The sequence below is a fragment of the Schistocerca americana genome, chromosome X, assembly GCF_021461395.2.
Source record: "Schistocerca americana isolate TAMUIC-IGC-003095 chromosome X, iqSchAmer2.1, whole genome shotgun sequence".
Classification (NCBI taxonomy): domain Eukaryota; kingdom Metazoa; phylum Arthropoda; class Insecta; order Orthoptera; family Acrididae; genus Schistocerca; species Schistocerca americana.
This window is the reverse complement of record NC_060130.1, coordinates 431690695-431708149: the sequence shown is the minus strand read 5'-3', so window position 1 is coordinate 431708149 and position 17455 is coordinate 431690695. Positions and strand designations below refer to the sequence as shown.

Sequence of the window (17455 nt, the reverse complement as noted above, 5' to 3'; positions counted from 1 at the left end):
TTGCAGATTGTCAATTTTTGTGGTTTTATCGTGAGGATATGTTGCATTTAGGCCGTTTATGTTCCAGTGCATTAGGAATGAAGATTTACACTTACTTATAGTTTCCAACACATCTTCCCTTGAATAGGTCCCTTCACTTTTACTGTTGAAGTTTTCTTTCCAGAGCGATGTTTTACACGATTGATGTAACATTTCTCAGGAACCATTCACCATAAAAAATGTTTTGGTTCTTTCCTTTTATGATTGGTGTGGGTTGATGCGTAGTGAGTTGGCGTTTCACATGTGATTTTTGAAGTTTTAACTTGGGGCATTATAGCTAAACTTGTTGGAGATACTCTTCTTATTTCTTCAGCTTTGTCTCGAATCATTGGAGTATCTGGTTCTTCAGCTGAAGCTGATGATTCCGTTGCTGCTGCTATAATTGTAGGTCGCATTAAGCCAGGCTGATTTTGATTCAATTGTTTCAGTATTACAGTGCATAGTGCTTCTTTGCCTTTCATGTTTGTATGCATTCCATGGATAGTGAAGTGGTTTTCTTCCATAATTTGTTACATTCGATATGTGCACATTGTTTTGTTGCAATACAGTATCACTGTTTTTTTGAGATTTTACATTCTGAATGATGTCTTCTTCCGTCACTGTTTTCCACTTATCTGTAGAGATCGAGAGATAGAAAGAAATGTTCCATGTCAAGGGCTTTGTCCAAAACTTTGCAATAACACTTTGACTTTCATATTTATTTGATTTTTTTAGCCTTTATTTTGTACGTCATATTAACTATGTAGGTTAGAGGAGAAACTCAGCTGTGAAAAATAATACTGTCAGTAAAGAAATGTAGGTAAAATGAAAACATACTTCAAAGATACAAACTTAGTACACAGACTATGATTCTTTGATTAAATATGCCTGTACATAGTAATTTTTGTAATAAGTTAGACATAGAACAAAAATGAATGAAATTCAACATTAAAATGTGCAACCAGATAATACTACTACAATGTGGATATATTTGCAGACCTGAAAACTAATTTTTGTGTTCTCTCACACAGATTTACAAATGAACAGTAAATAAGTTGTTTAGCTTTAATATAAATCTCTTTTTTGTATGTATCATTGCCTGAATTACACTTTTCATTTGAAAAACAGGATCCCATACTGTGCAGCAGAACTCCAGAACAGGACAGACAAGTGTAGTGTAGGCAGTCTCTTCAGTACATCCGTTGCATCATTTTCCCAATAAAACACTCTCTTTGGTTTGTCTTCCTCACAACATTATCTATGTGTTCATTCAGATTTACGTCTTTCATAATTGCAATCCATAGGTATTTAGTTGAAGTGCCAGCCTTTAGATTTGTGTGATTTATTGTGTTTCCAAAATTTAATGGACTCCTTTTATTAGTCATGTGGATGAGCTCACACTTTTCATTATTTAGAATCAAATTCCACTTTTTGCAACACACAGATATCTTGCCCAAATAATTTTCCAATTGGTTTTAATCTTCTTATGACTTTACTATGAAGTAAATGACTGCATCATCCGCAAACAATCAAAGAGGGCTACTTAGTTTGTCTCCTAAATGAAAAGGAAAACAAGAGAGCATGGAGTACAGATTGATAACACAGGATAGGTGTATGTACAGAAATTCCTTCCACTGGGAATCACGAAGGAACAGCACAAATGTTCACTGCTATGCCATTTGTCTGTTGGACACGCTCAACATGAGTTCAATGAGCTGTGTGTGCATCCGACTTCACTGGAACAGCGAGGTGTAGTGCAGTTTTTGACTGTGGAGGGAGTGTCAGGAATTGGAATTTATACCCAAATGTCTTCTTTGTATGGCAAACACAATATGCCACATGTGTGTGTGTTTATATGAAATAAACATTCGGGGAAGGACAGGTGTCATTGAAGTACAGCAGTCAGCCAGGACAGGCTTGTTGTGTCATTAACCCTTCTGTTATTGTTGCAATGGATATTGCCTTCAGAAATGACCAACAGCATATGCTGGAAGACATCTGGCTCATGTTGGGATCAGTCATGGTGGCACTTATGCCATCATGACAGAGCAACTGAATGAAGTGCTGGAAAATCTGTGTGCAGTGACTTTCCCATAGCCTGATGGAAGAACAGAAGTCTAGCCTTCGCTGCAGTACCTGGAGTGGTATCACAATGAGGAATATCGTTTCCTGTCCCTTACTGTCATGGGAGATGAAACACAGTGTTTTCATTTTCAGCCGTAGAGCTAGTGTCATAACACACAATGGAAGCACATGGATTCATTCCAACTGAAAAGAATCCAACACTGTGTGACAAACATTGCATTATAATTAATGCACAGTGTGCATGGCCACTTTGCAAAAATTGAAACACACCATCAGGTCCAAACACCTAAGAACACTGACGGACGGCATCATCCTGTTGCAGGATAATGCCCATCCACAAGTTTCTAGGGTTGCTTGGAGTATGCTGCACAAGTTTTGCAGGGAAGCACTTGCATATCCTCCATACAGTCCCTGACTCTCCCATATAATTTCCATATTTCTGGAGTCTTAAAGAAAGACATTAATTGCTGTCAGTTTGCTTTGGATGAAGAGGTGCACACCTAGGTACAATTATTATTCCATAGGCAACTGCATGCATTTTTCCATGAAGGCACTCACCATACCATCTTCTATCAGTCTTGTTTAGTAAACTGTTTCCATGCCACCATGGTTCAAGTATACCATGCATGGCAGAATGGCACTATCCAAAACTGGCACCGAAGCAACTGTGGTGCACCACGGGCCATACATGACAGTGGTGAACAATGGCTGCAGGGATGTTTATGAGTGAACAGATGTGCAACTGTTGAGAAAGTGACCACCCAGATGAACCAAGGGGCTATCAACAGTGTCTGCCCAATGATTGCTGCTGCATATGGGCCTCTGCAGGAGGTGCCTCGTTCGTGCAGCTATGCTGACTGCTGTTCATCAGTGACAAAGGCTGGAATTTGCATGCCAATACAGCAATTGGAAGGCCACCGAGTGGCAACATGTGGCCTTTTCAGATGAATCACACTTTTTTCTCTATCAGCAGATGGCTATTGGTGTGTACAGCATGAAACATCTGAAAGCAAACACCCTGCAACAATCATTGGAAGGATCCAGGCTAGAGGAGGGAGCATTATGGTCCGGGGAATTTTTTCATGAGATTTACTGGCTGATCTCATCATTCTGAAAGGTGCAGTTGATGAACACAAGTATGTATCTATCCTTGGGGACCATGTCTGTCCCCACATGCACTTTATTTTCCCTCAGGACGATGGCATATACCAGCAGGATAATGTGACACGACATACAGCTCACAGTGTGCATCAGTGATTCAGAGAGCACTAGGTCAAAGAGCACTAGGATGAGTATACTGTACTCCCCCAACCACTAAATGCCATGGATTTAAACCGAATCAAAAATCTGTGGGACCACTTCAGTCAGCCTATTCGTGCCATGGATCCTCAGCCAAGAAACCTAGTTCAGCTTGCCATGGGACATCACTGACACTCTTCCTGTAAGTCTCAAAGAAGTCCGTGCTGCAAAAGGTGGTTATCCAGGCTTTTGACAGGTGGTCACATTAATGTGACTGGACAGTGTATGTGTAAAAGAACACACTTTATACACAAATGCTGAAATCCTGTTACCAAAGAAATACTTTAAGTACGAACCTTCCAATTGAAAAATCAAGAAGAAATAACAGGTGATCTGTTTTCATAAAAAAGTTAGAAAAATTTGCATCATCTGTTTTTGGCAAAATTGAAATCTAATTTCTTTTTTTTTTTTAATGATCAAACATATAAATTTAAAAGGTTGTCATGTTATGTACCTGAACATGAAGCCTTATTGCTTTGAAACTGACTATCTTAAGTGGTGATCAGGGAGCTTTTTAACTGGAATATTTACTTTTGCAAAAACTTTAACTGTTTTTTTTTTTTACAGAATGTTTTTTGGTTGTTTTCTTATGTTGGCTCTACTTAAGTTTTCAACAAATGATTGTTCCTTAGAGAACCAGAAGCATTTTAGCACCTTTGAACAGAGGGGTTCTCTGGTTTAAACTATTCCTCCACATTATTTTTCTTTTTCCAACTGATTTGATAATTACAAAATCTGCAGAATATTGATTTTGGTTTTTCATGGACATTCACAGGCATGCGATTCATACTTGGCAACGCTACAGATAGAATTAACAAGGTACTTAGTATAAAAGTAGAACCGAAAATATCTCTATTTCCACATTAAGAGAAGACTTTCAGTGTGGTCAAAATAAGTTGACTGATTTCATTTTCCAGTCCTTATAGTCCAGAATGTGGACACAGTAAACAGGAGTCGGTCAACAACATAAACATATAGAATTTTGACTGCCAGAAGGGTGGCAGTGCAGTGAAACAAGCTCTGCCTCCCTCTTGCAGGGCCACTAGCCTACATGCATGTTGTGTGTTTCTGTGAAATCTGAACTGACATATGGTCACAGGAAAAAGGAAGTATGACTATGCTTTAACAAAAACATCAAGGTCATTAGAGATGGAGTATAAACTTGGAATGTTACAAGGATAGGGAAGAAAATGGGTCATGCCTTTTCAAAGGAACCATCCTGGCATTTGCTTGGAGCAATTTAGGGAAATGACATAAAACCTAAATCTGGATGGCCAAACATGGATCTGAACTGTTGTACTCCCAAATGTGAGTCCAGTGTGCTAATCATCGTGCCACATTGCTCGGTAGGGACGCAGGGACCACCAATCCTTTCTGGTGTTGTTTGAGTCATAATCAAACTTTGTGATGGTCCAGGATTAAGCACTTCACTTTTTTTGAAATAAGAAAATATGACAACAAGAAATGCACACCACAAAACATTCAGTAATGGCTATTCTGCAATTGCTTGCTTAGGCAAGCAGTGTTATAATCAAGGCAGTTGTGGCCTGACCTTGACTGATATTTGATGCAACCACGTTTGAAACACCCAGTGCCTAAAACAGTCACATTGAAATGTCCGCATTATACCATCTTCTGAACTTTAGCTAACAGAAATACTTACATGTTTCTTTGTTCTAAGATGCTAAGTCACACAGTACAGTGCTATGATGCAATATTTCATGTCATGTATCTTATACAGACCATTCGACAGTCCTCAACTGGCGTGCCATGGGAGCATCTAGCTCACTGATATGTTATGGCCTTCATGCATCCTGTATTTTGCAAACATGTTCTTATGCATTTTATCTTTCCAAATTCGGGTTTGCAACTGATGTGCAATACCAGAAACTGAAACTTAGTTAAATTTTTGATGTTTATATGCAGAAGATGAATTTATTTCAAACTACCTTTGATGAAGTGGTTCATCTGGATGCAATTCGCATTTATCGCAAAGCGTGAATTTTTCAGGTCCCTAGAGACTAGAAATTGTATTTATTGTAAAAGCTTCTGTACAATTAGCAGAAGCTCACAATGTATGCAATTTTTTTCAGTTTGAGTGCAGTCCTTGACCAGCAGTATTTCAATTTCTGTCATGCTCCGTACAATAGTTATCAAAATAGATGTAATTTTTGTGTTTATTAATATGTTGAGAAGCAAAATGAATGCTTTGAGTGTATCTCTTTGTTGTTATATATTCACATTTAAGCATGTGGATGATGTGCCCCCAGCTATAAAAGTTTCAATTTCAATGAAAATATAGATAAATGTTTGAAATGGAAGTGAAGTCAAATTCTTGTACCTCAGAACTTGGTATATTTAGGTAGATATTACACAGAGAATTATACTGTCTGCAATGTATTGTATAATATTCTTGAACTTTGTTGATTGATGCTAAACACTGTCAGTTCTGGAGATGAAATTTTCATGTTGACCACTCAGGTAATTTAAAATCTGCTTTTTGTATCGGTCTTGTTAAGCAGAAACACCAACTTACCATTTGTATATTCCTATTTGCAGCTGTTCTAAATGATGCTGTAGCAGCCTTATGATCACTGATTCCTTACTCTATGCCAGATGAGTCAAAAAATTTGGACCTGCTGGTTACCAGGAGATCTGATTCATGCCTTTTTTGATTAGCTGCTCAAAATAATTTAGAACAATTTCACATAATTCCCTGTCCCTACTGCCCTCCCTGATCCCTGATCACTCGAGTCTCCCAGTGTAAAGCTGGTGAGTCGAAAACTCCACCTAAAACTATAACATGACTGCAAAATTTGCATGAATTATTCTCCAAGATTCTGCTTGAATGTTCCATCACTACTGCCCTTGAGGGAGGGGGTCTATAAAAGCTTCTAACAACCATGTTTTAGCCAGCTTTATGATTTATCTTCACCCAAATTATTTTGCATTCAGAATCTGTACTAAGCTCACTAGATATTATTGTATTTTTTACATACATCTATACTTCACAAGCCATCTTATTATGTGTGGTGGAGGGCAATTTGTGTACCATTGTCACTTTCCACTTTTCCTGTTCCAGTTGCAAATGGTCCGTGGATCTCTAATCTAACCTCTCTAATTTTATCTTCATAGTCTTTTCACGAAAGATATGTAAGAGGCAGCAATATATTAGTTGACTCTTCTAGGAATGTATGCTCTCACAATTTTAACAGTGAACCATAGCGTTATGCAGAATGCCCTCTTGCAGTGACTATATAGAAACATACTTTCACTCTCTGATCTCATACGGAATAATATTTTGGGGTAACTCAACACTTAGACAAAAAGTATCCATTGCTCAAAAGAAAGCAGTTAGAATAAAGTGTGGGTTTCATAGTCACACGTCTTGTAAGCACCTTTTTAAAAGATTGGGAATTCTTAAAACAGTACATTTACTCACTAATGAAATTTGTTCGCAACAACATGCACCAGTTTAAAAACAACAGTGACAGTCATGATTATAATACCAGAAAAAAGAAAGACATACACTATCCTTTAATCAACCCATCTTTGGCACAGAAAGGGGTAAAATATGCTGCTATAAAATTTTTTGAAAAATTACCACATGAAATAAAATGTCTGACAGACAGCAGTAATAGCTTCAAAAATAAATTGAAATCATATCTCCTTGACAACTCCTTCTATACCATAGATGAATTCTTGAAAAGGAATAAATAAATCTATAAGTATAATATATGCACGTTGTGCCACTTAAGGGAAGTTTTGGGTCAACTGCCACTCCCTGTACCAAGTGTCGATCCCCTGCATGTCTTTCTGAATGTCACTATAATTTTCTGGTGTTGTGAGTTCTCTGTGTACAACACTATCATTCGCAAAAAGCACCATGGAACTTCCGACATTATCTACTGGATTTGTGTGTGTGTGTGTGTGTGTGTGTGTGTGTGTGTGTGTGTGTGTGATGTCCCGTATCTCGTATTTTGTTCATTAATTGGCAGTGCAGAACTGTACTGTATGTATCCCGGATGTCAAAGAACACAAACCCTTTACTTAGGCACCTGTATCTATTGGTTTCTGGGTCTCATGGACAAACAGAGCAAGACAGGTTTCACACAATTGTTGACTTCTACAAAGAAGATTTTCTGTCTCCAAAAATTTCATAATACGTGAGCATAAAACATTCCATAATCCTACATCAAAGATATAGGTGCATAGTTTTGTACATTTGTACAATGACCTTTCCTGAAAACAGGAATTACCTGTGCTTTTTTCCAATCATTAGGAATGATTTAATCCTACAGGGACCTTCAGTACATTGCTTCTATATGAGGGGCAAGGTCTTTTGCACACTGCATTTAGAATCACATTGGTATTCCATCAGGTACAGTGGCCTTTCCTCTGTTGAGTGATTTCTGTTGCTTTTCTACCTCATGGTCATTTATTTCCATATGCCATTCTGTAACTTGTATAACAATCTAAAGGAGGACCTAAAGTCAGACTTCCCTCTGTGAAACAGTTTTGAGAAAAGATGTTTAGTATTTCAGCCTTTTCTGTGTCATCCTCCATTTTAGTGCCATCAGAGTCATAGAGTGTCTGGAAAGATGGCTTCAATCTGTTTAATGATTTAATGTAAGACCAAAACATCTTAGGATTTTCTTTCAAGTCACTAGAATTTTACTCTCAAATTTGTTAAACACTTCACACGTTGCTCTCCTTACATTAATTTTGGCTTCCTTTAGTTTTTGTTTGTCTGTGAGGCTTTGCCTGAATTTAAATTTGCAGTGAAGCTCTCTTTGCTTTTGTAGCAGCTTTTTAAGATGACTGTAAAACTGCAGTGGGTCTTTCCCATTCCTCACAACTTTGCTCAGCACATACCTGCCAAAACCATATAGTACAATGCTCTTCAACTTTGTCCATTAATGTTCAACTTCGTCAGTGCTGGAGATGAAATTTTCATGTTGATCTGTCAGGTTACCTGAAACTTGTTTCTTGTAACTCTAGCTAAACAGAAAGATCTTCCTACCTTGCTGTGTATTCCTATTTTCTGCCATATTCAGTGATACTGCAACAGCCTTATGATCACAGATTCCCTGTTCTGTGCTTACTTAATTGAAAAGTTCGGGTCTGTTGGTTACCAGCAGATCTACAATGTTACCTTCATGAATTGGTTCTCTAATTAAATGCTCAAGGTAATTTTCAGATAAAGCACTTAGAACAATGTCACATGATTCCTTGTCCTTACAACTTGCCCTAATCATCTGAGTCTCCCAGTCTATAGCTGGTAAGTTCAAATCTCCACCTAAAACTATACATGACCACAAAATTTAAATGAAATACTATCCACATTTCCCCTCAAATGTTCCGCCACTACTGCTACTGAGGCGGGTCTATAAAAGTATCTGATGACCATGTTTGACCCACCTTTAATACCTATCTTCTGCCAAATTATTTATCATTCTGAATCTGTACTAATCTCACTAGATATTATCATATTTTTCATGACTATAAACATGCCTGCGCCACCAGAATTCAACATATATTTGCAGTATACATTTCAGTCAGCTATAAACATTGCTCCACCACTGGTGTTCAGCTTATCTTTGCAATATACAGTCCAATCTCAATTTACAATTTCATTGTTATTAACATCTGGTTTCGGCCAGGTATCTGTCCCCAGCAGTTTGTTGGCATTATTACTATTATAAGTAAGACTAATTATGGGATCTTGGCACAGACAATTCTACAGTTAATCGATACTAAACTAACATTTATGTTCTCCAATCTGGCATGAGAAATGCTATTCTCTTTAATAAATGAGGACAGTGTTCTTCCTCGTCTGAAATCATAACTTATCTTACTGGGCCTTTGGAGAGATTTCTCTGTCTAAAAATCTGACAAGTTCACGCAACATGTAGTAGCTTTCTGCATGCAGTACATGCCTGACATATTAAGGTGGGAGGGGCTCTATAATTCCCCACCCGATAGCAGATGTCAAGAAATTTTCATCCAAGATCCTCACTGAACCGTCTGAGCCCCTGGTTTAGGCCTTCCACTTGGCTCCAAACCAGAGACCCCTGATTGGTTCTGGAAACGATGCTGCAAAATGCTAGCTCTGCTTCCACCCCAGGAGCAAGGCTAGTTGTCTCCATCTGTAGGAATCATGGAAGACCTCTCAACTGAGATGGCAGGCATCGTTTGTGCCGACATGAGCCACAGTTTTCAGATGGATGCATCCTATGTCCTCAATCACTGCCACCAAAGACACATCCACTTCTTTGATGTGACCCCCAGCAAGAAAACAGAGAATGCACTGGCCTTCTTTCCTGAAGTGCCTGCTATTTCCTATGGGACTCCACAACCTGTCTAACAATGATGTTCCCAATGATAAGCAATCCCATCCTCTTTGGACCTTTCTGGAAGATTAGCCTCTGTCCCACAAAACAAGGTCTCCTATATTAGTTCAGAGGTACTTTTAGCAGTGGCCAATACCTCAAAACTGTCAAAACTGTTTTGAATGCATAGGGTGACAACCGTGCAGCCAGTATCCTCTTTTGCCTTCTGCTAAGATACTCATGACCTTTCCACTATTCACCAGTCACAGTAAAGTAAGTATTAACCAGCCAGGATGTGCAAATCAAAAGGTGCTGCAACATCAGGGATGCCAGGTGACACTATAGTCTTTAGCCAAGCCAAAGCATTCATCTCAGGTGCCACAAAACCAGCACAGTGCTGGGCAGCAGCCTGAAACCTGTCCACCGTGGCCAATACAGCTTCTAGTTCTTTAAGGACAGTGGCCAATTTCCCCTACATCCTTACACAACTTCATGTCGTTTGCCAGTCCTACCTGTGATCTCTGGAACAGTATCAGACTTGTCACTGGAAGCAGACATGAGTAGCACGCGACTTTATTCTCCAGAAGTGAGCTGAGAAATTTGGTAACTGATGTATGTAAAAATAAAAGCACTTCGACCAAATGTTTCAGAGTTGGGGAACATCATGAACCCCCCTTCCCACGGGAACCTGTCTGTTGATGATGTGACTCTGACAGAGTACAACATACAAATAGTTACAATGCTAACACAATTAACATATTTTTCCAGACCACACAGAATCCTTTATATATGTACGGGCTTCTATAAAACTAAAAAAAAAAAAAACCTAATCTCCTGCCAAACAGGCCATGAAGGCCCAACCACACTGACCAGCCGCCGTGTCATCGTCAGCCAACAGGCATCACTGGACACGGATATGGAGAGGCATGTGGTCAGCACATTGCTCTCCCGGTCATATGTCAGTTTCCGAGACCGGATCTGCTACTTCTCAATCAAGTAGCTCCTCTGTTTGCCTCACAAGGGCTGAGTGCACCCCATTTGCCAACAGCACTTGGCAGACCAGATGATCACCCATCCAAACACTAGCCCAGCCTGACAGCACTTAACTTCGGTGATCTGACAGGAACCAGCTGTTATCACTGTGGCCAGGTCGTTGGCACAGAGTTCTATAAAGTCAACTGTTAAAATGATCTGCGAAAGAATTTTGTTTGTACAGTTTCCGAATTAAAATCATGTTACGTATATCATTCTAATGGAGGAACTGGAATATAGTTTATTCACAAAATTCTTTGTTTCAAAGACTACTCACTGACAACCTGTCATCCAAAGTTGGCAGAAGGAGTATGCTGTACCACTGTCAATAATTAAGTGGCAGTGTCTAAACATGTACTTCCCTTTGACTGATCATATGAAGGACACCCCAAAACTGCAACCACAGATGAAAATATCATGAAAGAACACAACATTTGACAACTGGACTTTAAAAAAAGTATGGCAAAGCTAACACCATAGGAATATCAGAAGAAAGAAGAATTAAGTTTGAATTAAGGCAATATTATGAAAAGGACAGATTGCTACTCACCATACAGAGGTGATGTTGAGTCACAGACAGGTACAACAAAAAGACTGCTAAACAAGTAAGCTTTCAGACAAAAGGCCTTCTTCTGAATTAGACAAAACACACACACACACACACACACACACACACACACACACACACACAAAATGCAACTCACACATTACTTGTTGGAGAAATACATCAATGGTATAGGCAGGTGACCATTCAGATTTGACACAACTTTAAAATATAGAAATGTCTTAATCGCACAATTCTTTATTAAGTGTTATGAATTTCAAAATTTCATCATCAGACTGAAGATGTGGAATAAAGTGTACAAGAAAATTAATGATAGCAAATATGTAGATAAGTATGCATCCAAGTATTCCAATATACAGAAATTTCAATCAGTATTGTATTCTGAGGCATAACCAATTTAGTGTTGGAGGGCAGCATGGAGGGTAAAAATCATAGAGGGAGACCAAGAGATGAATACAGTAAGCAGATTCAGAAGGATGTAGGTTGCAGTAGTTAATTAGAGATGAAGAAGCTTGCACAGGATAGAGTAGTGTGGAAAGCTGCATCAAACCAGTCTTTGTACTGAAGACCACAACAACATTGTACTTGCATTAAAATCAAACTTTAGTACACATCAGCACCACGTGAACAACTTGTCAAACATTCATGTATGTCACTTTTGTGGAAGACAAACTCATATCCTAACAGCCTCAAATGTGCATCATTTTTTATTTTTTTGAGCCTGTTCGTGACTGCATCCCCTTTGTTCTGTTATTTCATATCAGTTTCTTCTATGTACTTTTAACGAAATTATTGCTGTTCCACCTGAGAAACCTTCACTATCACTTAATTGATATTTAGTTTTCATGTTGTAACTAAAACCTGTGTGACTAAGTGAGTCATTACAAATCCAAGAATTTGAGGTTCAATCGTCAGTAAGATATGGGACTATTTTTGTGTCACTCAACCATTCTTTCACTTCTGGAAATTGTTTGAGTATGACAAAAATATGAACTTGCATTGTGGTGACTAGCGAAGTAAATCAGTTCAGAGATGAAAGCAAGGCAAAGGCATCCCACCTCCAACAGGACTATGCCTCATAGACCAGACTGGTATTCAAACAAATCTTCATGCTGAGAACAGTTTTACTTGATCACATAAAAAATGCTACAGATTATCCTTGTTCTGTACCTGTCTTGACTATTACGTTATTTGAGCTTATTTCTTACGTTGGCCATATATCCAATTATGTACCATTTCTTTCTGTTTGTTTTAGTTTGGTCCTTACCATTCTACAGTCTACAATACTTACATACATCTTAGAAGAACTTCTTAGATCTTTGCAATCCATAGTATTTTGCTTTACATAAACACTGTGCAGGAAGTGTGAAGGTGCACAAAAATCTCTCCATACCAGACTTCTTTTTTTAAACACATGACATGTGTTCACCTCAGTCCAATTTCTTTCAAATACTGACTACTTTCTGTCTATCAGGATACTGTAGCAGTGGTATTTTAGCAGCTTTAATATAATAGTAGGGCCTAAAACGCTACCTCCACTCACTAGACTATCATATTCCAGTAGTCCAGTCTGATATATGATTGTCACATCTCTGAACACTTCTAAATGTCATATTAGCTGATTATTTACATGAACAGTTACCATATTACACATGTCCCATTAAGTGGGTCACCTACAGCCAGTTACATTTATTAAGGTAGACAAGATGTGATGTCTGGCAGAAGGCTGTAGACCACAAATTTTATTAAAATGACAAATTAACTGTCATAAACAAGCAGAAATTACATTTCATGGTTCTACCATATTTAAAGTAAAATTCAGTATTGTGTAAGTTACAGGAGACTAACCTGAACTAGAACAGGAAGCACAGGAATTGGTATTCCACATGAAATTTTTAAGTCTTTCTTCAGTATCTGCAGTACTGTCAAGTGTGTTAAATTGCAACGAACAGACAAAAGGTCTTCAAATAAATGGTCACCATCAATTAACTCTTCATCCTTCAAAAGACACACAAAAGTTGGGTAGCTGATTTTTCTGTATAGCTCCTCCACAATTATTTTATCCTTCTCAGTATATAATTTGGGATTTTCTGCAAAACACCATGTGTCTAAAAGTATTGCACCTGAAAATAATCGAGAAGTAACAGAAAATGTTAAATGTTTAGCCCTTTCAGTTTTACTCATAACAGGTATACAAGGTGCTATCCAAAATTTTTGGGACTGGTGCTCCCATCTGTTGAAAACCTTACCTTTGGACCAAAGGTCACCATCACCCTCGAAGTAGTTCCTATCCATATGTACACACCGGTCCCATCACTTCTGCCATTGGTCAGACATTTTCTGGAAGTCCTGTTCTTTGAGGGTGTTTATCACCACCAGTGATGCTTCATGAATCCTCTCTAGAGTGTCGAACTGATGGCCTTTCAACTTGAATTTCAGTTTTGGGAATAGCGTGAAGTCGCAAGGTGCCAAGTCTGGTGAGTATGGTGGGTGGGGTACAACTGCCATGTTGTTTTTTGCCAAAAAGTTCTTGGTGAGCAAGGACGTGTGACAGGGTGCATTATCGTGATGCAGCAGCCAGTTCGCTTGACACCAAAGTTCGAGCCGTCGTCGCCACACGTTTTCACAGAGCCATCACAAAACATCACAGTGGTACACAAAATTCACTGTTTGGTTGGGTGGGACAAATTCTTTGTGCACAATTCCCCTGGTATCAAAGAAAATGATGAACATGCTCTTCATTTTGCTCTTCACCTGTCTCGCTTTTTTGGGTATTGGAGAGCTTGGGCTCTTCCAGGGGGACAATTGTGGCTTTGTCTCTGGGTCATAACCATAAATCCAGCTCTCATCGCTGGTGATAACCCATGACAAGAAGGTTGGAACATCAGATGCGGTCTGACGAAGGTCCGTGCACAATTCAACACGCTGTGCCTTCTGATCGGCAGTCAAGATCTTTGGCACAAATTTTGCGGCAACACAGTGCATGCCCAATTCATCAGTCAACATTCGTTGGCATGTCCCACAACCAATAACCACTTTATCTGCAAGGTCTTGAATGGTTCAGCGTCAATACGCACGAACCAATTGTTGAAGTTTGCAATATCTTGCGCTGTGCGGCTAATGGGCCTATAAGTGTGAGCATCATCTTCGACATCTGTACGGCCAGCCCTGAACCAAGCATGCCACTCAAACACACACGTATGGCTCATGCTCTGCCCCCCCCCCCCCCCCAAACACTTGTTGAATCATAGGGTCTCCATAGCACTTTTCCTGAGATTCGCACAGAATTTGATACATACACGCTGTTCTGTTTGCGGATCCATCGTAAAATTGGTACACACCAAACACAGAGTATTACGGAAATCACTGTGGACACGCATCACGTCCTCCCTACTGACTCATCAGATATGCAGATCTCGCCACCTAGCTGTGCAAAGATCTACTACTCCTACTTTCCAGATGGCAGCACCAGTCCCGAGAATTTTGGATTCCACCTCATGTATTCACTGCCATAATGATGGCTTAACTGCTAATTACACTGGTGCCAAAAATATGATGCACACCAATAACAAAACTCTTTTCAAAAAGTTGTATATGACATACTCAGAGCAAAAACAAAGTGTTCATTTGAAAAGAAGAAACACTTTATATAAATAAATTATATGATTGTCCAAATATGAAGGAAATACCCATGTTAAAATCCAAGAGAACAAACCATAATTTCACATTTGAATCATCTTGAGTGGTAGTTCTTAACATTCAGTTTTTTTTTCAGAGATTTGGTTTCAACAGGTTTCTATGTCTACATTTATACTGCATATGCAACTGTTAGAATTACTGGGACAAGGATAAAATAAAAACTTAGAAATTTGTGGTGATTCACATACCAAAAACGATAAGTGAAACACCTGATAACATGATGAGATATCTTCCTTAATAATTAGACAGCTGTTAGAACATTTCCCAGTCTTCAAATACATACCATATCATACATACCATAAAATAGCAAATGGTTAATGTAGAAAAGTGCATAAAAGGGGTGGGGTGGCATTGTATACTAACGAGTCACTCAGCCACTCCCTTAATATGTTGCATCTAGACTATTTGTGTGATGAACAGAATTTTGAAGCCACTGGCATAGTTAGTGACAATTTTAAGTTAGTGATAATAGCCTTATACAGACCACCTAATGGTAACATTACCGTATGTACTCGAATCTAAGCCGCACTTTTTTTCCAGTTTTTGTAATCCAAAAAACCCCCTGCGGCTTAGAATCGAGTGCAAAGTAAGCGGAAATTCTGAAAAATGTTGGTAGGTGCCGACACAACTAACTTCTGCCATTGGATATATGTAGCGCTACACAGGAATGTTTTACAGGCACAAAGGTAAATACTGGCGCCAAAATCTCTACGACAGTAAATAAATTTAAAAAAAAGGGTGGAAGACGAGCTTTTTTCTCCGCCCCAAGTTTCGAACACTGCATTTTCATACACTATCCCATGAAGTAAATACAAATTCCGTATTATTCATCTTCGAATGTAGCAGCATTTCAATGTACTACGAGAATCCGACTGGCAAGACTGTTTGGGATGTTTGTCAATATGGCCAACTCTACGTTCTGAATTTTTTCCTAGATGGTTGCTAATAGGAACTTTTATGAATTGTGAATCACATACAGTATTCTCTTCACCATAAGAATAATATGAATATAATCAGATCAAAGAAAAATAAGCGATCACTTCAAACAAGATGAAGCATGTGAAAAAGGAAGGGTACCTGTATAAATACGGATGGAGCACCTGACGCATAGCAATGGCTACCTAGTAAAGCGTAACTGCTAGGCTTACGACTCGAACCAAACTATTGTAGCTGTATCATCATTCATTCGACCTAAATTGTGTCTCATATTACAATGGAACAACTTTGTTTTGATTTGGAGGTGCAGCCTGAAACTTTTCTCTCCCCTTGAATTTCAAGTCTCAAATTTCAGGTGCGGCTTAGATTCGGGAAATTTTTTTTCCCCTGATTTCGAGTCTCATTTTTCATGTGTAGCTTAGATTCGAGTGCGGCTTAGATTCGAGTAAATACGGTAGTGTATTTTTAGAAAAAACTGGACATGGTGTTAGATGTATTTAGAAAGACAAAATGGTTACAGTATGACATTGTAATAGGTGGAGATTTGAATGCAGATTTTGATGTAACAACAGCCAAACATAGTGTCACTGAGCTCAAAAATCTTCTAAGACAGTACAATCTGCTCTTTATCAATAATAGACCCACAAGAGATGAAGACCCACAAGAGATGAAGCATGTCTTGACAATATCTTTGTCAGTTTCAATACTACAGAAGAATCATGTGATGTGGCAGTATTCCCATTCTCGGATCATGATTCTGTATCATTAAATTACATAAGTAGGTTCTGAGCTGATAAGAGGAACATTGATAAGTCGTCCCAAAAATGGTAATCACTAGATCGGTCGCAAATGATAAAATAGACAGGTTTTGTAAGTCCCTTACTAACAGAGACTTGTTTGGCCAATGGTATGGTGACACAAATTATAGTCTTTGTACAGATCTGTCAGCAAAACTAAAATCAGACAGGTTTTTCGAAGCATTTTTGACACAATTTAATGACTGCATTCTGATAAAGAAATGCAAAATAATCAACAAAGGCTCCAAAGGCAAGGGTATAAACAAACAAAACCCATGGTATGTTGCACAACTAACAAATCTCAAAAACCAAGTTCTGTTGTTGCACAGTATAGATAAAAATCTGAAGACCGACCATGCCAGATCAGTCTATGTTCAAAGTAGGAATAAGTACAAAAAGCCATTGTGGAAACCAAAAGAACACAGAACTTCATCTGTATTGTGAATTCCACAAATAAGTGCAAAGCTGCATGAAAACTAATAAACAGTGTTACTAAAGATGAAAGAAATAAAAAAAAATCAGTATATGCCACCTAGTCTCGTCCTAAAAATAGTTAAGCATCTAAAATCATCTGAGAGTGTAGACATATATGACATTTCCTGTAACATTCTAAAAAAAAGTAATAGATTGTATTGTGTACCCTTTAACATACTGCATAAATAAGTGTATATCTGAGGGATATTTTCCTAATG

At 38.5% G+C, this 17455-nt stretch overlaps 1 protein-coding gene across 3 annotated transcripts in view; it reads right to left on the bottom strand.

The window, feature by feature from the left end:
* The window catches only part of LOC124555639 (exopolyphosphatase PRUNE1-like), a 139311-nt gene that overhangs the window by 27305 nt on the left and 94551 nt on the right, over positions 1-17455 (bottom strand). For all 3 annotated transcript variants that reach the window (XM_047129621.1, XM_047129619.1, XM_047129620.1), the window contains exon 4: positions 13180-13454. In XM_047129621.1, the coding sequence (XP_046985577.1) occupies positions 13180-13454 (275 nt within the window). The remainder of the gene's footprint in view (positions 1-13179; positions 13455-17455) is intronic.